This window comes from Sminthopsis crassicaudata, chromosome 5, assembly GCF_048593235.1.
Source record: "Sminthopsis crassicaudata isolate SCR6 chromosome 5, ASM4859323v1, whole genome shotgun sequence".
Taxonomy (NCBI): domain Eukaryota; kingdom Metazoa; phylum Chordata; class Mammalia; order Dasyuromorphia; family Dasyuridae; genus Sminthopsis; species Sminthopsis crassicaudata.
In genome coordinates this window covers 297,609,780-297,633,354 of record NC_133621.1, presented here as the reverse complement: position 1 = coordinate 297,633,354, position 23,575 = coordinate 297,609,780, and the positions used below count along the sequence as shown (strand labels likewise).

General features: G+C 50.4%; 1 protein-coding gene across 1 annotated transcript; it reads left to right on the top strand.

The window, feature by feature from the left end:
- The first annotated feature begins 2,818 nt into the window (after positions 1–2,818).
- FOXRED2 (FAD dependent oxidoreductase domain containing 2) lies at positions 2,819–18,861 on the top strand. The gene is made up of 8 exons (XM_074271577.1): positions 2,819–3,772; positions 5,728–5,979; positions 6,912–7,181; positions 7,512–7,678; positions 15,648–15,813; positions 16,414–16,655; positions 17,316–17,486; positions 17,993–18,861. Exons 1-8 carry the CDS (start codon positions 3,237–3,239, stop codon positions 18,226–18,228), a joined length of 2,040 nt encoding a protein of 679 aa, XP_074127678.1. The 5' UTR covers positions 2,819–3,236; the 3' UTR covers positions 18,229–18,861.
- Positions 18,862–23,575: the final 4,714 nt, after the last annotated feature.

Genomic DNA, 23,575 nt, shown 5'->3' with positions numbered 1-23,575 from the left:
TCACTGACGGAGTAGACTGGCCAAAGGGGTCATTAGAGGTCAGCAGTGAGCAGCTCACCCTTCCCTACCTTGCCTCCAGCCAGACTGCTCTCAGCACCCACAGGCCCACGGTGGACAAAGGCTCTGTGGCCTGGTCTCACCAGGAGACCATTGAGTGCTTTTGGGTGTTTCTGACTAAGTACTGCCCAGGGGAGGGAGCTCGGATGGGGGGCATCTTCCTGGACCCTTAGACCTGGGATTCTTGTGAGCTGAGGAGCTCTGGAAAGAGGTAGCAAGAGGACACAACAGGGGGTGGGAGAGTCATGTGTTCAGGAGGAAACTGCCTAGTGAGGAGCTCTCTGCCCAACCAGGAACAAGCCTACACCCAGAGGCCTAAAACTCCCATCTGAAAAAACAGGGAGGCATTGCTGAGGAAGTGGACCTGGACCTCCCTCACCTAGATGCCCTTTCCTTCAGGCCTGTTTATGGTGCCTCATACTGGGACATGCAGGCAGAGCAGACCAGAGTCAGATTGGTGGAAAGCCCTTGTTTTTTACCCCCAGGACTGTCTACACAAGCTCCAGAATCCCCTTGGTTGACACACAGGCTAATGAGCAGTCTTTGATCTATCTTGACCATCCTGGAGGTCCTAATGAGCACACTATGGGCTAGCAGACAGTCAGGCCACAGGCTGACAATCGGGATCAATCACCCGTTGGCCAAGGTGCTCGGCATCTCATGTTGGGCAAAAGAAGGATGACAAGGGACCAAGGACCAACAAAAGTGGCGAGGGGCCTTTCAGCAGTGAACTCAGACTGCAGCTCCCAGCTCTAGAACTTAAAATCCCTAACCCTGTGGAATCATCAAAGTGATTACTACTGATTGGGATAAAAGAGGGGTCCCATTCATCGTCTGTCACACACTGGCCTCTGGTAGAGGGTCAAAGCCCAAGCTTTTCTGATGCAGAGCTCAAAGCCCGGTCCTCACCTTTCCAGTGCAATTCCCACCCTCTGGGTCCCTGTGGAACAGCCAACAACTCTTCTTCCGGTGCCCCCAAGGCTCAGGCTCTACACCCCTGCCAGAAGATCAATGGTTGGGCCTTCACTCTCCTTCCCACTGGACACCACTACCCAGACCACTTTCCTGCTTATAACGTGGAGCCTGGAACTGATGGTGCTTCTAGCAGGGGAAGTGTGACCAGAACTCCCCTTCTTCATTCTCTGCCCCTGGGCTTCCCTTAAGAACCAAGAATCTAATGGATGTTTTTTGCTGGATTTGTTCCAGCCTCCCTGGGACTGACTGCCTCGGGGAAAGGTCAAGGTGGACCTATCCTAGCTGTTTTGTTAAAGTGGCTGCCCGGAAAGCCTAAAGTAGCCTTGGGTGCTTCTCTGCTACCTCTTCCAAGTGGAAAGGTGACCCACCTTCTCAGGCCCGTGCCCCAGGGCAGTGAGTCCTGCCTGGCAGACTCGGATTCTGGGTCCTGGTGCCCTTATCTGAAGACAGCCAAGACCGCCATGGTCAGAGGCAGCCAAACTCAGACCCCTGAAAGGCAGAAGAAGCTGGACTTTCAAGATGTCTCCTAGCGCTCAAAAGCAACCGTGGCTTCCTGAAGGCTGAGCCAGCGGGGCGCACATCTGTGTGGCAAGTCAGGCCATGCTGGAAAAATTGGACCGAGCAGGCCCAATGACAGATGGCGATCCAAGGGTCAGCGATGGTTTGAAGAGGCTCCTCACAGGATTCGGCTTCTGCCACGAGAAATGTTGGCTTTAGCAATAATAAGGAAAGAAAAAGAAATGGAAAAAAAAAATGAAAGGAATTAGAATAGGTAATGAGAAAATAAAACTCTCCCAACATATTTCATGAAACAATGTATTAAAAGGGGCAGCTAGGTGGCGCAGTGGGTAGAGCACCGGCCCCGAGTTCAAATCTGGTCTCAGACACTTAACACTTCCTAGCTGTGTGACCCTGGGCAAGTCATTTAACCCCAATTGTCTCAGCAAAAAAAAAAAAAAAAAAAAAAAAGCAATGTATTAAAATTAAACTTTTAAAAAAAGGAACCATGGCCCAGGAGGAAGTGGACCCCTACCATCTAACAGGCTTGGACTGGGCAGGAAGGAGCGGCCAACACCAACCAGAGTGGATGCCCATGAACAAAGGCTGCTGGCGGTCTCAGCCGGTGCCCGCCGGGGTCCTCTACTCTGCTCGCAAGACCCTTCCCAGAATCGGATGTTTAAATGCCTAAAATAAAATGCTTTCCCTGAGGGAGCCGAGAGTCACAAACGCCATCTTTCCCCTCGAGGTCTTGGTCCCAGGCAGTCCTAATGTGGAAGTGAGCTTAGGGGTCAGCCAGGGAGGAAGCTGGGGGGGGAGGAAAGGGGGAGGAGTCCCGGGACTTGCCCAGGATGGCACCATTAATGAATGTAAGGGAGCTGGGATCGAGCCCGGCTCTAAGGCACTACCCACTGGAGGTGTGCTCCCTTCACCATGGAGCAGGGCAGCTTTCTGAGACCCAGCCTTGCCCGTACCCCTCCCCACTCGTGACGGGAGCTCACTCCTGAAAAGACAGCGTGACCCGCCCCTTTGGATGGCGTCATCAGGCACCCCCGCAGGGCGATGGAGGGGGAGGGAAAAGCATCTCTTGTTCTCTGCCTCTTTAAATCTCGGCGGGTCCCCTGACACGTGACTCAGGACGCTCAGGGACCGGCCGTGCGCGCAGCCGCAGCATACCCCAGGGGACCACGCGGTCACGTGGTGCCCCGCCCCTGCCCAGCTTCTGGGGGCGGAGCCTCAGCCTCCAGAGCCCGGCTCCTCCTCCGCCCGCGCCAGCCTCGCTCTCATTGACTGCGCGGCGGCATCGCGATCGGGAGGCTCCTCGAGCTCTCTCTGGGACCTGGGAAGGCGAGGGCGGTGAGGAGGGGAGGGGGAGTCAGAAGGAGCACGTGACAGAGGAGGTGCCTGTTTTGACCACGCCCTCTTTAGGGCAAGGCCACGCCCCATCGTTCTGATCTCCATCCCACCCCTTCCTGGGCTGGGGCAAGAGTGACAGGCTTCCCCAGCAGGTGCAAGCCCAGGGGGGCAGCATGGCCCCCCTAAGCCTGGGGAAATGTAAGAAGGAAACTTTCTCCCCTCTGTCCGGGAAAGTAGCATCCCTAGCAGTTGCCATGGCAACAAGGAGGTGATGGGCAGGCTAGTACCCAGAGGTGACAGCTGACTTCTCCAAGACAGGACCCCCCCCTTGGTTTGACCCCTTCGCTGCCATGGCCCTGCCGAGAGGCCCCCCGGGGCTGCTGCTGACCTTGACTCTGCACTCAGCCTTGAGCCTGAGCCCCCCGCCCCATCCCCCCTTCTTCCCCCACTGGGACTACTGCATCGTGGGCGCCGGCCCGGCGGGCCTGCAGATGGCCTACTTTCTGGGCCGGGCGGGCAGGGACTACGTGGTGTTCGAGCGGGCAGGGGCGCCGGGCAGCTTCTTCAGCCGCTACCCCCGCCACCGCAAGCTCATCAGCATCAACAAGAGGTACACCGGCAAGGTGAACGGAGAGTTCAACCTGCGCCACGACTGGAACTCGCTGCTGAGCCACGACCCGCGCCGCCTCTTCAGGCACTACTCCAAGGAGTACTTCCCGCGCGCCGAGGACATGCTGCGCTACCTGGGGGACTTCGCGGGCAGCCTCGGCCTGCACGTGCGCTACCGCACGGCCATCGTCCGCGTCACGCTCAGCAAGAGCCCGCGCGCCTGGAACGGCCACTTCTTCCTCCTCACCGACCACAGGGGCCGAGGCTACCAGTGCAGGTAACACGGCCGGGCCCGGAGCGCCCTGTCCGCTTCCTCCTCCCGGCCCACAGGGGCCGAGGCTGCTGGTGCAGGTAGCTGCGGCCCGGCCCGCTTCCTCCCCCAGGCCCACAGGGGCCGAGGCTGCCGGTGCAGGTAACTGCGGCCTGGCCCGCTTCCTCCTCCGGGCCCACAGGGACCGAGGCTACCAGTGCAGGTAACATGGCTGTGGGCCCAGAGCGCCCTGTCCGCTCCTTCTCCCTCCTGGCCCACAGGGGCCGAGGCTACCAGTGCAGGTAACACGGCCGGGCCCGCAGCGCCCTGTCCGCTTCCTCCTCCGGGCCCACAGGGGCCGAAGCTGCTGGTGCAGGTAACTGCGGCCCAGCCCCGAGCGCCCTGTCCGCTCCTTCTTCCTCTGTGGGCCGAGGCTACCAGTGCAGGTAACTGCGAACGGCCCGGAGCTCAGTGTCCACTTCTCCCTCCTGGCCCACAGGGGCCGAGGCTGCCGGTGCAGGTAACTGCGGCCCGGCCCGCTTCCTCCTCCCGGCCGGTGCAGGTAACTGTGACCGGGCCCGGAGCGCCGTGTCCACTTCTCCCTCCCAGCCCACAGGGGCCGAGGCTGCTGGTGCAGGTAACTGCGGCCTGGCCCGCTCCCTCCTCCCGGCCCACAGGGCTGCCAGTGCAGGTAACATTAGCCAGGCCACAGACATGGAGCACAGTGTCCTTTCAGCCTCAGTGCCCAGGGCACCATGTTCCAAAGAAGGTGCAGCCTCTGCCAGCAGAAGTGCCGTGCCATGGTGAAGTGGGAAGATGCTCACGCTGCTGCTGGTGGTGTCGAAGTCCAGGCTGGAGGCGGTATCTTTAGGGTTCTTGCCACATATGTAGAGTAAGGTTGTTGGGGGGGGGGGGGCAGGTAGGAGCTGGGAGACAAAGCCAGGCCATCAGGGGGACTGTGAGCCTGGCTCAGGAAAAGCCAGGAGTAGTCTGGACTTCAGATTCAACTTCTGTCTCCTGGGTAAGGTCCCCAGTAGAGTGGGGGCGCCTCCCAAATAAACCAGAGTCACTTCTCTGGGGACGGTCAATAGCAATGGAATTAAGGGGCTTCCTAACAAGCAGGACTGGCCGGAAATAAAGTGTGCTGGCTCCGGAGCTCCTGGGCCCCCCTTTCCTTGTAGGGGGTTCTCCAGCGGACACAGGATGACCGCTTGTCAGATTCCTTCCATGCACGGCTGAAGGGGAGCCCGAGAAAGCTCCATGCTAACAGCAGCCCAGCAGGTGGATGTGCCAGGTTCATATTCTGCTTTGTGGGACCCCTGGGCAAGGAGCCCAAGAAACCTGGGGCCTAGTCCCACCTCTGCTCCTTATTTGCATTGTAACCTTAACCCAACCATTTAAGCTGCATGAACCTCAACTTCTTCACCTTTAACATAAGGGGCTGGACGGGGCCATCTCCAGCTTTCCCTGCAGCTCTAAGGCTCATTCTGGTTTTGCCTAAATATTTCTTTCTTTCATTAGTCAGATGAGCCATTTTTCAGGCCTGTCTGACTCTCTGTGGCCCCATCGGGGCTTTTCTTGGCAAAGATACTTGAGTGATTGGCCATTTACTTCTCCAGCTCATTTACAGATGAGAAAACTGAGGCAAGCAGAATGAAGTGACTTTACCAGAGTCGCACAGTGAGGAAGTGTCTGAGGCTGGATTTGAACTCAGGTTTTCCTAACTCCAGGCCTGGGGTGCTGTGCATCACGGCACAATCTAGCCACAGGCACCTCATGGCTAGGAATCATTTTGTTCTTTGTACTCGAATTCCCATGCCCTAGAGGAGAACCTGGCATACAGTGGGCATTTAATAAAGATTAATTGGTGATTGATAGAAGCAGGCAAACCGGAAAACTGTATAAATGAGACTAATTTTCAGGTGTCATGTCCTCAGTACCTTTGGAACTAACCAGGACGCCCTTCACTTTTCTCCCTGCAGTGTGCTCTTGGTGGCTACAGGTGTGTCGATCCCCAATGAGATTGACTTCCCAGGATCAGAATATGTGGAGGGCTATGAGTCAGTGTCTATTGACCCAGAGGACTTTGCGGGCCAAAATGTACTGATCCTGGGCCGTGGGAACTCAGCCTTTGAGACAGCTGAAAACATCCTCGGTTATACCAACTTCATCCACATGGTGGGCCGTTCTCGGATCCGCCTCTCCTGGGCCACTCACTACGTTGGGGACCTGAGGTAGGGTCCCTGGTGGGGCTGGAGTGGGAAATAGCAAAGAAAACCAAAGACCATTTGCTAGGGCTTCCTAAAGAACAATAGCACAGGTGCTCGTCCTCTCTCCTCCTTTCATCTTCTTTTACTTTTTTCCTTTCTCCTCCCCTCTCTTCCTCCTTCTCTTCTTTTTCTTCTTCCTCCTCCTCTTCTTTTCTCCTTTTCTTTTTTGTCTCTTTTTCTCTCTCTGTCTCCCTTCTCTCCTCTCCTCCCCTCTCTGGTCTTTTTTTTTTTCTTCTTTTTTCTCTCCTTTTTTTTCTTTTTTCTTCTTTTCTTTCTCTGTCTCTCTCTACTCCCCTCTCCTTTTCTCTTTTCATCATCATTCTCTCTCTCGCTCGCTCTCTTTCTCTCTCTCATACACACACACATACACAGAAGCTGGGTAGCTATGTGATATCATTGTTTAGACTTTCATACCGATTGCTCTAGATTCTGTACTGTACTACAGTACACTGCATCCGGGTCAGAAGGGCATTGCCCATTGGTTTAAAAGATTTGGGGATTTCAGCTTTATTCAGGCCTTCTCTGATGCTTCCTCAATGTCTGGTTGTGGCTATGGGTACTTGAAACCTAAACTTGTAGAACGCAAACCTGAACAGGTGCTACTGCCCTAGAAAGGCTCTGCCAGGGAGCTTGATGGACCATGGCACACCCAACATGAGGATTTGGCTTCATGTAGTCCCGGTTCTCAAAAATCTTCCGTTCCATCAGAGAGGAATTGCAGTTAGGGTCCCACCTCCAGGGAAATTATAGGCTATGTAAGCCTTGAAGGCCCTGGGTGTAGATGGTCCATCAGAGCTCCGCTGGACTCGGAGACAGGCTCACAATTAGAGATAGAGTAAGATCTAGTTCTCTCCCTCTGCACAACAGAGGACTCACAGTCTCTTTCTGGGCCTCAGAGCGGTCAACAATGGCCTCCTGGACACTTACCAGCTGAAGTCATTGGACGGACTGCTGGAAACGGACTTGAAGGACCTGGCCATCGTGAAGGATCGTAAGGGCAGACTGCACATCACCCTGCAGGTCTTGCTGGACAAAACTGGCCAGAACATCAGTGCCGAGAACGTCTCCCTGCCCCAGGATGAGGTGGACAACTTTGCGATGCGCGTGCCCTATGACCGCGTGATCCGCTGCCTGGGTTTCACCTTCGACTTCTCGATCTTCAGCAGGTGAGTCTGAGCTGGGCCCACCAGGAATGAGGGAATGGTTCTCCAGGGGGCTGACACCCTGGGAGAGGAGGGCTGATGCCGGCACTGCTCACAGCTCCGGGTAGGAAGGCCGGCCAGTTGCCCACTGGGGTTATCTGACCTCTAGGGAGGTCAGGATGTTCTCCCCACCCTCCCCAAACCACAGCCTTCCCAAGACTCAGCTTTGAGGTTTTGCAGAGCCTGGGTCTGAGATATCACCCTGGGCAGCTCAGGCCCAGAGGGTTCTAGATTCATGACCAGTTGGGATCCCAAGCCCAAGCCCAAGCCATTGTTCCTCCTTTCTTCCTCCAGCACTCTCGGACTGGAACCGGGGAAAGGGCAAAAGAAAAAGTACCCGCTGATCAAAGGCAGCTACGAGTCCAAGAAAACACGTGGGCTCTTTGTTCTGGGCACTGCCAGCCACTCCGTGGACTATAGGAAATCTGCCGGAGGTTTCATTCACGGATTCCGATACACAGGTGAGCACAGGCACGTCACCAGGTAAAGGACTGACCCAGACGGAGCAGCTTGGACTTCTAAAGCGGCCTCTCTGCATGGGGTTCGCGGGCTGGGCCGTGGCCGGCACCAGGATTGGCAGGGCAGACTCAGTGCCCCCTCCCTGCCGGTGGGGATGGGGTAGAATCCTCCCCCGTCCTTTCCTACATTTCCTCAGGGAATGGCACATCACGTCTTTGTCCTCCCTCTGTCTTGCTAGCTGGAGACTTTACCCACCACGACTCCTCATAACAATTAGCTCCATTTTTGACCTAGGAACAATGGGACGTCCCAAGCACAGGTCCACGAGGCCCTTTATTAGTGGAGGTAACACGCTGAACTTGGAGTCAGGAAAGGCCCAGGTTCCAAAGCCACCTTGATCTCGTTTAGATCTTGGCCACGCCTATTTCCCCCCTCTATAAAATCAGAGTGTTCATGAACTCTTTGGTCCCTCCCAGCTCTGAACTCCAGTGAACCTGTGGTCAAATAACGTTCGTATTTGTTTCTCTGCATGAGGTTAAGATATTTTTTGACTGGTAGGTGAGTCACGGGAGCTGATAAATGGGTACATTCTGGATCTTTCTTTGCTTGGTATCATGGCCAGCTGATTTCCCCGTTTAGTTATTGCCAGTTCTCAAGAAGAGAGCCTGAATCTCCAGGTTGTTCAGTCCCTGAGCTGCACCCGGCTTGTTGGTGTCCATTGGTTTCACTCATGCCCAACTCTCCATGATTCCCTTGGGGATTTCAGAGATTGTATCAAAGATACCAAAGGGATTTGCCATCTCCTTCTCCAACACATTTTATGGATGAGGAAACTGAGGCAGTCAGGCTTAAGAGATTTACCCAGGTGGAAAGAGTTAGGACGTGTCGGAGCTTGAATGTGAATTCCTAACTCTGTTTTCCCTATGATACCCCCATTTTATCTGGCTCATACGGTAAAGATTCTCCCTACCCCATAACCTCCCCTTCATCCAACAAAGGGAACCCCCCGCCTCCTGTCCCTTCTACTCTGGGAAGGTGGGAACTATCAGGAAACACACTTGGCTTTGCTGTTTCCCGCCTTCATTCATCTTGGTTCTTCTTAACTCTCTCCACTTATTCTGAGTCTTCTCCAGGCTAAGAAGCCCCAGGTTCTTCCACTGATTTCCCATGATGGGGATTCAAGGCCCATCACCCTTCCCAAGTTGTGGTCCCCAAAAGCGAAGACAGTATTTCAGACGTGGTCTGCTCAGGGCCCAGGGTGGAGAAGCTCTCGCCTCCATACTCCCAGGAGCCTCCTAACACAGCTCAGCATCTCCCTCACTTTCTTGGGCGGCCCAGTCACTCCACTAATTCATGTTGAGATAAGGGGTTTCCCATCATTCTTTCTGAAACAGAAGTATCTGACCTTATCAAAGACACTCACCAGGCCCTGGACAAGACCCTAATTGAGGACCAGGGACCTCCGGCACCGTCAGTGTACCAGAAATGTCCCACACCCTCTGACGCCAGACATCCCTGTCCTGCAGCAGTGACCAAAGTTCTTGACTATAAGTTTGAAACTCTCCTCTTTCTCCTTGGTGTCTCCTCTTCCTCTTTCCTCTCTCCAATTCCTGCTCCCACTCCTGCATTCACCTCTAGCCAAGGCTACAGTAGGGGAACACCCCCCCATCTGCCATTTGTTTGGGCTTGGAAGCCCCTCATTTGTAAATGAAGCCTGCAGGACCCAGAGAAGGGGAGTCACTTAGAGTTACCAGGTTATCAAAGAAGCTGGAGAGAGAATCCAGTTCTCTCCTTTTCTGCAGGCTGAAATATATCCACGCTAGTGTAATGGAGCTGTAGTTACCACATTGCGAAACCCTCTATTCCTTGGTGTTTTATTGCATTGTTGTTCTTTTAAACTACTTTAAATACCCCCTGGAAGGCAAATGGGGAAACCCACCTCCATGGAAGACCGAGCAGGAGCACGCCGGCTTGGGAGGGGGAAATTTAAGGCTCTCATTAGTGATGGCGGCCTACACGAACCTTGGATCTGCATGGTGCTCTGGATCGCTCATTCTGCTGTTGAATCACGGTTTATTGCACAGCGGGATTCTACGTGGGCCAATTAATTTTGCCATAAAAGCCATAAGGGCTTTACGTCCTGACATCTCTGTATTTAAATCCAGAGCCCAGTGTTGCCTTAATGCTAACTTTTACATTTCATTATTCCTCCAATTTGGCGAGGAAGTTCATCATTTTGTCTATTGATTTCCAGACCATATATTTTACATCCGAATGCATGTTGTCAGGGAAATAGTCTGGAGAGGGTTTTTCAGCATCCCTCCCAGCCCCGGCCCCATGCCCACAGCACCTAACTTCTCTAGTAGATTTTGAAAAAGATAACCTTACGTAAAACTATGTTAGATGGAGGGCAGCTAGGTGGCGCAGTGGATAGAGCATCAGCCCTGAAGTCAGGAGGACCTGAGTTCAAATCTGGTCTCAGACATTTCACACTTCCTGGGCAAGTCACTTAACCCCAATTGCTTCATTTAAAAAAAAAAAAAATTGTTTTAAATGAGTGATGAACCAGACAGAGAATATGATAGTGGAATTTCATGGCTCTCCAGCCCCATTACAATGCATAATGTAAATATAAAACACTTTGGTTTAGCACATCTGAATACAGAGAAAAGGCAAAAATTCATGGCTTCATGTGTCAATATATAACGGAGCAAAATTATGATAACAAAAAAGATAAGCCAGAAAGCTTAAGGAATGGAGGGAAATTTGAGTTCATTGAGTCGGTAGGATGTGATTCATGACAGCCATATGGTTCTAGAAACTGAAAATGTATTCAAAAGGAGCAGATGAGATGAAAGAAGTGGACGGGTAGAGTCACCTTAGATACCATATTAAGAACAAAGAGATCTGTGTCCCAGTCGGAGAGAGCATGAATGAAGAGCTCAGAAATAAAAGCCAATGGAGGAAGAAAGATTGTATGGCCAGAACTAGGACATGGATGATGGGTTTAAGAAGCTAGTTGCAAATCTAGCCCAAAGGCTGGATGGCTGCTAGAATGTTCCACGGAAAATGGAAGATAAAAAAAAAAATTTTTTTTTTGAGGCAATCGGGGTTAAGTGACTTGCCCAGGGTCACACAGCGAGGAAGTGTTAAATGTCTGAGATCAGATTTGAACTCGAGTCCTCCTGAATTCAGGGCTGGTGCTCTATCCACTGCGCCCCCTAGCTGCCCCAAAAGATGAATTCTTGAATTAACCTTAAAGATAACTTCATGCTTGGAGAACTACTCTGTTCTTGACCAGTAAGAATAAACTGGTTGCCAAACAGAAATGAAAGGTTCCTTGAAAGGAAGCAGGTACTCCATCTTCTAATGGGTAATGGTTAGAGAAGAGGATGGAATTCTGATGGCACAAAGGCAGATTATTCAGGAGACATGGGCCCGGAGAGGAGCAACATGTCTGAAAGAGGTAGTAATGAGGGAAAGGAAAGGGGGAACCCCATTTCTCGGCACATAGATAATCCCATGAGGTGCAGTGTCCCCTGTAAATGAATTTACAGGCCTGAAAACCTAGATTGATAATAAAAAAGTTTATTGTAGGAATTTGTAAATAAAATTAAGTTAGACGCCAGGGCCAGAGGTGGCCGCTGGGCGGGCAGGAACCCGAACATGGCTGGAAGGATGCCATGTGTTGGCTGGGAGGGCTCCGGCTTGGCCCTTTTTATATCTAGAAGATGATGGGTGGTACCCCTAAGTTCTCTGTGGGCTTTTCAGTTAGCTCAGATCAGATGAGGCTGGGGGAAGCTGAGCTGATAGTGGGGCTGGGCCCGGATATTCAAAGGGTGCCTTTGACCAGAATTTGTGAATCAAGGTCAGCCATGGGTTGGGCAATTAGAAAGGAATCTTGAAGGGACCTCAGCCCCCATCAGTAGGAGCTCATGGAACAACTTAGATTTTGAGAAGACTTGCGCAGAAGAGCATGATCCTAGAAAATTAGTTCAGCATAAGTTTCAGCTAGCACTGATTGCTCAAGAAAACAAGAAGCTGGCACTGTATACCGAAGCTAACAGGAAACCAGCGTCGAATGCAGAAATAACAAGAAGGCTTTTTTAAAGTGTGTTGAGTTGGAGTGGATAGGATGATGATAAAAGATGTTGGGGAAAGGAGTGGGAATTGACGTTCAGATTTTATTTTATTTCTATCTTCTGTATCAACTATCTCTAGACTGACAAGAGTAAACTGAAAATGATCAACAGGAAATTGAAACCAAAAACATGTGACGAGCTTGACAACAGGGCACCTCCCTGCCCTTCATAAATTCAAGTCGTCCGCCAGAATAACAAAAGAACTAGCAGATGTGCTTGTGGAGTCAATTTGGATGATCATTGGGAAATTGTGGTGAAGGCAGAAGTGCTAGAGATGGACAGAGAGGGTCTTGATTTTCAAAAAAAAAGAAAGCTTAACGTCCTCAAAGTATAAACAAATGATCTGGTTTCCAATTCCTGGCAGAATTCTAGAATGTACCATTAAGGAAATAATTTGTGAATATTTAGAAAAGGAATCTGTGGTCAGTAAGGACCACATGGTTTCATCAAGACTAGGTCAGGCTAGATAACGTCACTGCCTTCTTATCATGTTTTGTAGACTGCTAGAAGAGGACGATTCATGTAAGATTTCATCGTATTTGCAAGGTCTCGTGATATCCTTGTGAACACGACAGAGAAGGTAGATGGTTATAGAATTGGACAGGTTCAGAATTGGTTGGCTGGCTGGCCCCAAAGAGTAATAATTACTGGATCGTGTCATGTTGGGGTGAGTCTCTAGTAGAGAGCCACGGGCACTCCAGTAGCCGTGGTCTTACACAATGGCGTAAGTAAAGATGCTGAAGGCTGAGCCTTTTCTCTTGATGTCTATATGACTGAGCTGCCTCCAGAAGATGTAAGATTCCAACATGGAAACTAAAGGAGCTCCTGCTGTTTTGATTCCTACCCATGCTGAGATCGTGGACCTGCTCTACCTAATGCCCTTTATGTGCTATGGAGGAGTCTTAAGAAATATGAGTTTAGAATTTAGAAATTAGAAGGTAATTAACTACGACATCTGGCGATCTATGAGAAGGGACATCAAGGAGACAGTCATGGGCACGTGTGGCCAGAAAAGGAGGTGGCCCGGTCATGGAAAAAGGGTCGGGGGGAGCAGAATGAGCCCTCTTCATACTGAGTAAACCCGTGAAGAATTGATTTATAGGGACAGAAGTGGCGGGTTGAGGATGCCTGCAGGGGCTACAGAGTGTCCTCATCCAGGACAGCACAGATTCATGAAGCTAAAGGAACTAATTTTGAGAGAACGAGCAAGACGAAAGGGCCGAGCTTCTCAAGATGGGTTTTAAGCAGTTCCTTTGAGATAAAGAGGTGTTTTATGGCAGGATTGGAGAAACGTATATTAGGTGAGAAGGATATGAACAAATGATGTTTATATGGTCTCTTTAAGGCACCGAGTGACTATGGATTAGTCTGGCTCAAGCGAAGGTTTCCCACAGGGGCCTAGTGGTAGACGAAGTTGGCCAAGTTGATGAAGAGCCTTGAATGCCCAAGAGAGAACATTTGAACTTTATCTTGTAGGTAATAAGAAGGTCATTGAGTCCAGAGATGACTGCTGAAAGCTTACTTCCTTTTTTATAAGGAAAGATGAATCTGGGTGCAATGTGCATAACAGGCTAGAGTTGAAAATGGGCAGGAGGCACAGAGACCAGGAGGAGACTCGTACAGTCACACATACAGCTATCGGATGATAAAGGGCTGGTGAAAAGAGAAAAGAAAATGAGATTTTTAAAAAACCACCCTACTAAGGAAGCATCAACAGGGCTTGCTGACTGATCAAATATGTGGTAGCAGACAAAAATACAGTACTCGCAGAGGAACAATGAGAACAGCTGTGTATCCAGCAAGGATCCAGTGCCGCCCACACTGCATGGGAAGCAGACAGAACAGCTTTTTCATATAAATGTCAAAAAACTTCCCTCCCCCCCTCCAACCTTCCCACAAGAAAGTGATTTATAAACTACAGACTGTTACCTAAACGTGAAGCTCCCATTATCCCCCCATTCCTGCCCCCAGCAAGTGCACAGACGTGACAGTAAATCAGCATGTTATTGCCTGGCGTGAGCCCTTGTTCTCCGAAGGCAAATAAGGGAGCGACTCCCCAGCCTGGAGAGTGTGTGCGTGGGTTTCAGGGTAATCTAATCAATTTAATTCGACAGCTGTTTATTGGATGACCGGCACATGTCCAGCCACGTGCTGAGTGAGCTACAACATGGAGAAGGCGGCAGCGGGACACCACAGATAGCAGCACGCTGAACGTGGAGCCGGGAAGAAGTGATTGCAGGTTCTTCCCTTAGTCCCTCCCTAGCCGGGCATCTGTGGGCAAATCACTTCCCTTCTCAAGACCTCAGCTTTCTCATTTGGAAGATGAAGAGGTTGGACTAGGGGATCTCCAAGTTGCCTTTCAGTTCTAAAATCTGTGCTCCTGTGATTCTGTTTACAAGGAGCTTCTTAATCTAGGGGGGGAGATGATGAAACACATAGTGAAGAAACAGATACCAACAATGTGCCCCCGATGCAAAGGGCCAGGACAGAGGAGAGGGAAATAAAGAGCCTCTGAGCTCGCCATGGCAGCCTGGTCCGGCCGTGGGAGCCAAAGAGGCTGAGTTTAAACCGTGGAAAAGGTGCACAAACCTCTCTGCCTCAGTTTCCCCTCTCTGAAATGAGCAGTGGTCCTAGCTGATCTCAAAGGCACCAGCCCATTATCCTACAAGACTTCACAGGGCAGGCAAGGCTGGAAGAACAAGCAGTCAGGGGATTTGGAAGCGGGATTGATCAACCAAAGATCCAGGGGCACAAACGAGCACAACCCGACTCTGGAGGATGTTCCGGCAAATGGTGGGAGATGCTTTTGGACAGACACCTGGCAAAGAGACAAAAGCTGAATGAACACCATTCAGCAAGAAGTAGGGGCAGCCGCAGCTGCTCGATCAGTGAATGCTGTGACAAAATGAAGGGTTTCAGGAGATCCAGCCTGCAAGGAATGTGTGAGAGAGCAATCAGAGCTGATACAATGAGGCAGGACACCGTGCCAGCAGATGGCCTGGCGAGGAGGGTGACCCTATTAGAAAGGAAGGAAAGAGAATCGTTTTTCCTTTTTTTTTTCTTTCTTTTTGGAAAATTTTACATTGCGAGCGTTAACTTCCTGGGAGAGCGAAGGAGGAAGGGATACAGAAGGAAATCTAGGCCACGAGGAAACAAAAAATAGCAATAAAATCATATTTAAATGAACTGGGGAAAAAGGAAAAAATATCTCCCCGATAGTTTAAAAGAAGAATTGACAAAACTTAATTACAGATTGGACGTGGATGGTAAAGGAGAGGAAAGACGTCAAAGCTGAAGCCTGGAGAAAGGGTGGGGGCATCTAGGGAAAGGGAAAATGGGAAGGGGGAGGATGGGAGGGGAGGGGAGGATGACAAGCTTGGCTTGGGATGTGTTGGCTCTTTGATTTGCTTGTACGGTCTTCTGCCCCCGTTGCTCTCCACCTCCCCAACACACCCTAGATTGTAGGACCAGGGAAGGTCCGATGGATGCTCAGTAAAAGTTGATGACTCCTTCATCGGCCTCCTGTTGGGAAAAAATCAAATAGCATGTTTTCATTTATTGCAAAGGGATGTTGGGAAACATTGGGTGGGGGTGGGGGGAATACATGCAAGACGGTTTTTGCGTTCAGTCTGCAGTTTTGACATTTTCTCCATCACTTTGCGTCTAGACAATCAACCAAACAATAAACCAAGCCCCGACTTGTAACCTTTGCTGATTTCCAAGAAGTGAACGTTCACGCTGAACATTCAGCCATCGGCTCTCTGGAGCCTGTTCAAACCGGTTCCCGCCCACCCCTGATTTACTGGGTTCCCTCCTGTCTCCATTTCAGCAAGAGCAGTTCACCGGCTACTGGAACATCGCCATCACGGCATCCCCTGGCCTTCTCCTGTGTATCCCATCACCCAGCTCACCAACACCATTATCCGCCGGGTGAACGAGGCCTCGGGCCTGTACCAGATGTTCAGTGTGCTGGCGGACGTCATCCTTCTCAAGGAGTAAGTCACTGGCCCCCACAGCCTTTCATTCTCCTCTGGCTTTTGGAATAGCCCCAGCCCCTTCTCTTAGAAAACCTGTCCTGGTATTTCACACTTCCTTTAGCCCTGTAACAGTAGCAGTGGCAGGCACAGCGCCCGGTGATGTTTAGAAACTACTTTTCACAGGACGACCCCACCGCCTGATATGTGTCCCGGCCTAGCCCAGAGAGGGCTGGCTTCCTGCTCAGTCCACCAGCACTGATTGAGCCTCCAAGGGGACAGTGCTGGAGATCACTCCGCCGGGCTCTGCCTTCCCGTTGCGTCTGGTTCACCGCCACCGCCCTCTCCCTCCCGGGGCTCCCTCTCTTGTAGAAATCCATGTTTCACATAATAATAATTAATTCTATTACACGGCCTGTGCATAAATGAAATGGTCCCCGGTCCCTAACTCCAGCTTCTCCATAGATTTAATAGTACCACATTTACTTTTTGGTGGGGTTTTCCAGACTATCCCTGGGTAACTTGGGGTTTGGCACCAGGAATGATACAGAGCACAAGGTTTGGGCCCCCTGGACACGGCACTGCCCTCAGAGACAGGTTCCCCTGTCGCCCTTTCCCTAGGAAGGCCACAGGCTTCGAGTACCTGGAGGAGTTCCCCATCCGGATGCTGGCAGAGCTGGAGACCCTCACGGGCCGGGAAGCCCAGCACGGCCTCTTCGTCATCACCATGGAGTACGGCAAGAATTTCTCGGGGCCAGACAAAGACGTCTTCTATTACGACCGCGCCGTGGGGGACGTGCAGGATGCCTGGCAGTCCAACTTCCTTCACCCGGTCATCTACTACTACCACTGCCTCCCCACTGGTGAGCTGGGCCTTCCCGGGCCAGGCGGCCAGCAGAGCTGAAGCCCTTCTAGGGTGGGAGGTGGCTGAGAAACTAAGTCTTTAGTAAGGGCACCCACAGAATAGGATTTCTTAGGGGAGGCTTGAGGGGGCACCCTCTCATGTCCATGACGTGCCCAGCAGGGGCAGGAGAGCGGCTCTCGGAGGTGCCGGAAAGGAATCCCACGCGGTCCTGGTAGCTAGGCCCTGGTCTTGCTCCTTCCACACCTTGTCTCATTGCTCTGTGGAGCAAGTGCTGTCAGGTTCATGAAGCTCATCATCCCCTTTGTACAGATGAGCAAACCGAGGTTTAGCAAAGGGGATGAGATTTGCACACAGCTCAGAAACATCAGGTCCTCCTGATTCCAAGCCCACCCTCGCACCCTCCCCTGGGCTGCCTCAGTGGTTGAGTGTTAGACCAGGGCATCCCCCAGTTCTGAGGTTCCAGGATGCAGAAGGGGACTGTGGCTCTCCTTGAGTGGTGAGTCTCCGGTCAGCTCGGTTCCCGTGTCCGGGAGGAGAGCTCTGAGCCCTGATGCTGGCCTGTTGGCACAGCTGGCATTACAGTGGGCAGGAATTGAGGGGCCCTCTGCCCCTTCCCTGACTGCAGGCTGGCTAACAGGCTCTGATTCTCCCCCTCCAGAGAAGGAGATGGCATCCAGGGCCCCGGACTGGCCCCTGCCTCGCCCTGTCGCCATCCACCACATCGTGGAGGATTTCCTCACGGACTGGACGGCGCCCATTGCCCACATCCTCCCCCTGAGGCGCTTCTTGGAGAACTGCTTGAACAGTGACCTTCGAAGCTTCTATGCAGGTAGTGCCCGAGGGGGATGCGGGCCCCGAGTGCCTAAAGGGGCTTAGTCCTCCCTGGTCCTCTGCCTGCTCCCGCGCCCTGCACAGTGGGGCCCCCAGGCTGCACCCTCACTCTGCTCACTGCCACCTCGCTCAGACTGGGATGGGGCCCTGGCCGCTGCTCCAGGCCAGGCCTGGCTGAGCCAGGGGTCTGGCCCTCTTGCCAGGGCCTCCCGACATCTCCTGGGCTGTGCAGAGCACTCGGCAGGGCCCGCGTCGTAGCAGCTGAGCTCTTTTAGAGTGACCCGTAGCTCATGGGATTTTTCCTCAGAATCTTCTGGCTGGATTTTTGTTCTTTGAGCCCCTGTGGCTGAGAAGCCTGCCAGTCTAATCAGGCCATTGCGGGCCTAAATCCCACTTCCACACAGTGATGGGCAGTACTCCCCTCCCCGTGAGTTTGTTGGCTACTGCAAAGGTTCCTGAGACATTAACCTATGGAAATCCTTTCTTGCTGTTCTCTCTGGACAGAGTCCTGCTTCCTGTTTGCCCTAACACGCCAGAAGCTGCCCCCCTTCTGCCAGCATGGCTACATGAACATGCAAGGGCTTCTGGGGAACGAGAGGCTCCGGCGCCACGCCGTGGAAAGCGGTCTCATGGAGGACTTCGCGGCTATGGACGAACAGCCAGCGGACTGGAAGCCGGGAGACCCCGGCACGCCAGATCACCCATCCCAGCACGCAGCCAGCATTAGGGAAGAGCTCTGACCCCTGAGAGACTCAGGCTGGAACACCCGCCCAGGTCCTCCTGCCGACCTTCGACTGCCAAAGACCCGCTCAGACCATTGTTAGCGATAGGAGATGGGGGTGGGGAGTGCCAGGACAAGGTGCCCTCTGCGCAGATCCAGGTGCTCGAGCCCCCGGGTCCTCCTCAGGGTGGGAGCTGCTGCCTCCAGTCCAGTGATCACTGAATCCCCATGGGGCCTCATGGTGACCCTTTGACCCAGCTGTTCCCTCTCCTTTGAGGAGGGGGGTGGTTGTTGCTCTGAGGATCCACTTCATGGTGACGGCCGTCCTCCCAGGAGCACCCTTCCTCTGTGTCCCACCAATCGGGCATTAGGTCTCAGAGCCCAGGGTGCCCCAGGGGCTTGGAGGGCCCAGCCCATAGGTCAGCTCATCCTCCCCTCCGATTCCCCACAAGGTACCCTCTCTGCCCCCCGGCCCCGCATCCAGCCCAGTTCGTCCCACTTCGTGCCCATGCCTTTCCAGGGAACCCTGGCTGCGCCATGCCGAGGTATTTCTACTCTCTCTGCCCCCTTGGCACTCAGCACGACAACCCACCCTCTCCTATGGATAGACTGTGATCATGCTGTCTCTTCTCCATAAAATAACATGTAATTAGCTCCTTGGTCCCGTCTCCGTAATTTTTTGCGCAGAACAGCTCTGCCTCGTCGGCCGGAGCGTTTTCTCACAGTGAGATGGTGAACTCGGCTTTTCCCTGAAGTCGAGAGGTTTTCCTTCTCCATCTTCCCTTTCGCTTCCCATTGCTTTTGCCCACTTCCTTCTTGGGGTGAATCCACTCCCCTTCTTCTCCAGACGCCATCGACACCTTTGCGATATTGCTTCAGTCTGCAGAGCTGGGGGCCCAGATTCACAGAGGGATTTGGTCCCAGAACCAGAGCTGTAGCCCAGGGGTTCTGACCCATAATCCTCTAGCTCTTTTGTACCAGCCACTCTAACCCTTACATAAATAAAGGGAAAAAAAAAAACTTTTCTTTCTGTCTGGATCACAAGTGAACAATTAGGATGCATTTATGAAGTAGGGAGTTCTCCAACTGGAATATGAAGGTGACCCCCTGGCAGTCAGCTCCCCTCAGGAAGGACAGAGCAGTTCTTTTGGCCCTGGCAGTCACGTTTTCCTCCCGTGAGATTAGGCCGCCGGCACTCAATTTTCTTCCTCATCTCATTGTACTCCAGCACAGGACAGCTCTTTCCTTAAGTCCAAATGCTAAGATGAGCCCCCCTTAAGCTGTGTGTCCTGGGCTCCCACCCCCCCTTCTCTCTGCCCTGTTGTCCAGTCCCACAGTTCCCAGCATCCTCTGGGCAGAAGCTCGTCTGCTCTGTGGTGGACACAGCAAAATAGTCAGGGAGCAATCGCTGGCAGCCAGAGTTAGAAATGACCCTGAGCCCATGGATGGGATAAGTTGTGTCTGGCTGATTTTAGGGCTTGTCACTAGTAAGAGTGTCTCATTGAAAAGGATGGAACTGGGAGCAGCTAGGTGGCTCAGTGGGTAGAGCACCAGCCCTGAAGTCAGGAGGACCCGAGTTCAAATCTGGTCTCAGACACTTGACACTTCCTAACTGTGAGACCCTGGGCAAGTCAAGTCACTTAACCCCAGCCTCAAAGGGAAAAAAAAAAAAAATTATTAAAAAGGATGAAATTGATTCTGTCCTGGGTGAATTGTGAGTTAGAACAAGACCCACTTTTGCCAGCCACATGGCTCTGTCAATATATACGGCTGGTCCTACTGTCCCCATAACAGGCTCCTCCTCAGCTGAGCTGGAGAACTTACTTTCATCAAAGGCAGTTTGAAATCAGCTCAGTCACCACTGATTTACTGTTGCCTGAGTATGACATCTGCTGTTTTTCTTCATCTGCTAATTCAGTCAGCATTCCCACCAGATTGATTCACTTGTGATAAAACCATGATTCCATTGTCTGCGATGATTAGCTTTTTAACATTCTGCTTTAACTTTCAAATTTCACACAACATTTCACTGCCTTCATCTTCACATTTACTTTGTCTAGTTTTTTTATCCTTGCCTCCCTGTTTCTCCATAATTTTTCAAAAATAAGTGTAATTAACTCAAAGATCTTTTATGCTGTTATATATGGGGACATCTCCACGATCCTCAGCTATCTTATACCTGCTTTTTTGTTACAGATTTTCATCATTCAATTTGGGGTCTAAAATACGTCTTTCCAAGTTCTGTTTTCAACTGGACCAAGGTCCATTAATTCACTAGATTTTTTTTTTGAAGTCAGAGAGTAATAAGAATCAAATTAAATTGAGTAGGCCCTGGTGCCTTTTTTAGGAAGCTCGTAAAAAATGATTGGTCCATCTGGGGGAGAAAAGTAATTAGATCTGTGAGGAGGAAGTATGCTTAAAACACCGTGTGTGTGAAGGTGGAGGTGAGCACCAGAGAGTGACACTGAACCCACATTCATGCCGTAGGATTAGGAAACTGTGAACAGAGGAGAAAACTGGCCTACCAGCAGCTTTCCTAGTCATACATATGTATCCTAGAAACAAAATTCTTTTTCTAATTTCTTTTAATTACACGTAAAACCGATTTTCAACATTTGTTATTCCAAATTCTCTCCCTTCAATGAGAAGACAAGGAAATTTGATACTGGTTATACATGTGCAGTCATGCAAAACATATTTCCATGTTAGTCATGTTGTAAGGGAAAACACAAACCAAAACAAGACAAAACCAAGGAAATAAATAAAGGTTAAAAAGTGTGCTTCAATCTGCATTCAGACTCCATCAGATTTTCTCTGAAGGTGCATAATACTTTTTTTTTTTTCCACGTGAGTCCTTTGGAATAGTCTTGGATCATTGTCTTGCTAAGAAAAGCTAAGTTATTCACAGTTGATCATGGTGCAATATTGCTGTTACTGTGTACAGTGTTCTTCTGGCAGCATCATTCTGCAAACAAAACCTGTCCCCAAAGCCTTCCTATAGATAAACTCATGGGAAATGAGTGTGTCTACTTAGTGGCACCCATCCAAAACCCACCACGTTTGGACTCTGCTTCCAGAAAATGAAATTTCACTTAGAAGAACCTGGTCACTTCGTCACTTTCCAGCAGACTTGCAAAGCGACAAGGAACTCAGTCTGAATATTGAACACGACCATCAGCTGTTCCATCCTTTCTCTTAGTCTCCCTTTCTCTAAGCACAAAGTGACAGAAATGAAGGAGTGGTTCAGATCAGACCCAGGAAAAAGAGTGGTCCAAGAAGAGATTAAAGAAAATGTCAAAGCCCAAAGTGCTGATGAGATAAAAAGTGGCCCAGAGAGGAGGATTAGCCCTCTCCATCAGCTGAGCCATGTGCCCTTCCCATGCAGGCCCTCCTGAGTGTGCAGTATTATGAGAAGTCATTCAGCATTATTCTCACTTAAAGCATAATATATTATCTGAGCAATTATGACATCATCCCCAAAAGCCAAATTGGATTCCTTTCTAGAAAATAAACCACAGACCACACCATTATTCTGCAGATGCTCATTAAAAAAATAGACTAAAAGAGCTGACGAGGGAAAGATTTTTGTCAGATTTCGGGCTTTAAAAAAGCATTTAATTCAATCTGGCATCCCAGACTGAAACTAAATCTGCTGCATCGTGAAGTTGATGGGGAAATATATGAGACACTTCAGTCCAAGTATTTAATCTAAGTAAATCACAGCACCAATCCATTTACCCAGAAACAAAAATAACGTGCAACAGATGTCCACGGGCATGGAAGGAAGGAGCATTTAGTCTCTCTCCTTTCTCATTTCAATATATACATCGCTAATGTGCCTCTTGCTGGAGGCAGCTCCAAGATTCTGGTGGTTGGAAGCGCTTCATCTTTCATTTGGAGATGTCATCTGCTATATCGCTGACCCCACGCTATTTCAAAATCAACTACGATCCCACTTCTTTGAATCAACCAAGAGAAGCCCACATCCTCACTGCAGGGGGAAGGAAGGCCCTCAAGGACTTCCACTTCAGGTTTCATTTTGCCAACTTAGAAAAATAGGCCAGAACCCCAGAAGCTGACCATATCTCGGCTCCACAGTGAGAACTACAAAATGTAACTCAGTGAGAATTCAGTAAGTTCTCATTATGTTCTAGGTAATGAAGGAGAAACAAAGATAGGCAAGATAGGGTCCTGCCTTCAAAGAAACCCTGAAAGATTGCATTCCATTGGGGTTGAGACATGCCCATAAATAAAACCTAATATTCATGCTTTAAGTGTATCTGTGAGCATGTGTCATATATAATGCGGCTTTATATATTGCAAGTTTATGGGATGACCAAGCACAGAATTGAGGGTGAGGTCATTACCAGCTGTGAGAATTTGGGAGAACTTCATGGAGGAACTGACCAGAACCTTCAAAAGTGTGGAATTTCAACAGTCGGAGAAGGGATGGAAAGGGATATGCTGGTAAATGTTTAACCACCAGAAAAATATCCATACTTCTTTTAAATTTAATCTGCATTATAACCTTTTTTCTCCATCCCTCTCAAGTCTAATCAACAAAACAATTGAATTCTGATCCAGTTTCCTTGGCCAGTTTCCAAGGTATAAATGCTCACACTGAAGTTTTAATAGTCAGTTCTCATAGCACTGGCTCCAGTCTACCTTTGAGGTGGGACAATCCCATTAGAATGCATGACACCAGCAAGGCCCAGAGAAAGGATAGCAGTGGAGGCTCTGAGGGACAAGAAGTTGCATGGAGTATGAGGGAAAATAGTGAGACATAGGTTGTATCGTGTTGTGTTGTGATGTTATTTTTGTGTCATGAAATGTCATGTATGTTATATTATGTTAGCTAATAAGTAGGTCTAGAGAGATCAAATGGAATCCAATCTCAAAGAGCCAGGAATTTCAGATTAAAGAATTTTAATTTTAATTTAGGCAATAGAAGGATATTAAAAGTTTTTGAAAAAAAGAATAACATGATCAGAATTGGTTTTCGGTTGTTTTAGTCATGTCCAATCTCTAAAACCCCAACAGGGGTTTTCTTGGCAAAGTTACTGGAGCAGTTTGCCATGTTCTTCTCCAGCAGATGAGGAAACTGAGTAAATAGGATTAATTTAAGTGACTTGCCCAGGGTGACACTTCTAGGAAGTATCTGATTTGAACTCTGGAAGATGAGTCTTCCTGACTCCAAGCTCTATCCACTAAGCCCCCCACAAATGAGCAGGATATAGCACCCCCAAAATCAGGACAACAAAGCTTAGCAAGATGTTGTGTTATAAAAACCCCAATTGACAATAGCGTTCCTTAAGAAAGCAATTATTAAAAATAATTTACCAGTATAAGGTTCCCCATTTCAAATG

Excerpts from the sequence above, each read along its gene's own strand:
- FOXRED2 (XM_074271577.1), top strand. The coding sequence starts at position 3,237 with ATGGCCCTGCCGAGAGGCCCCCCGGGGCTGCTGCTGACCTTGACTCTG. Across the intron at positions 7,182-7,511 it reads GACTTCTCGATCTTCAGCAG|CACTCTCGGACTGGAACCGG; the intron begins GTGAGTCTGAGC and ends TTCTTCCTCCAG. Across the intron at positions 16,656-17,315 it reads CTACCACTGCCTCCCCACTG|AGAAGGAGATGGCATCCAGG; the intron begins GTGAGCTGGGCC and ends CTCCCCCTCCAG.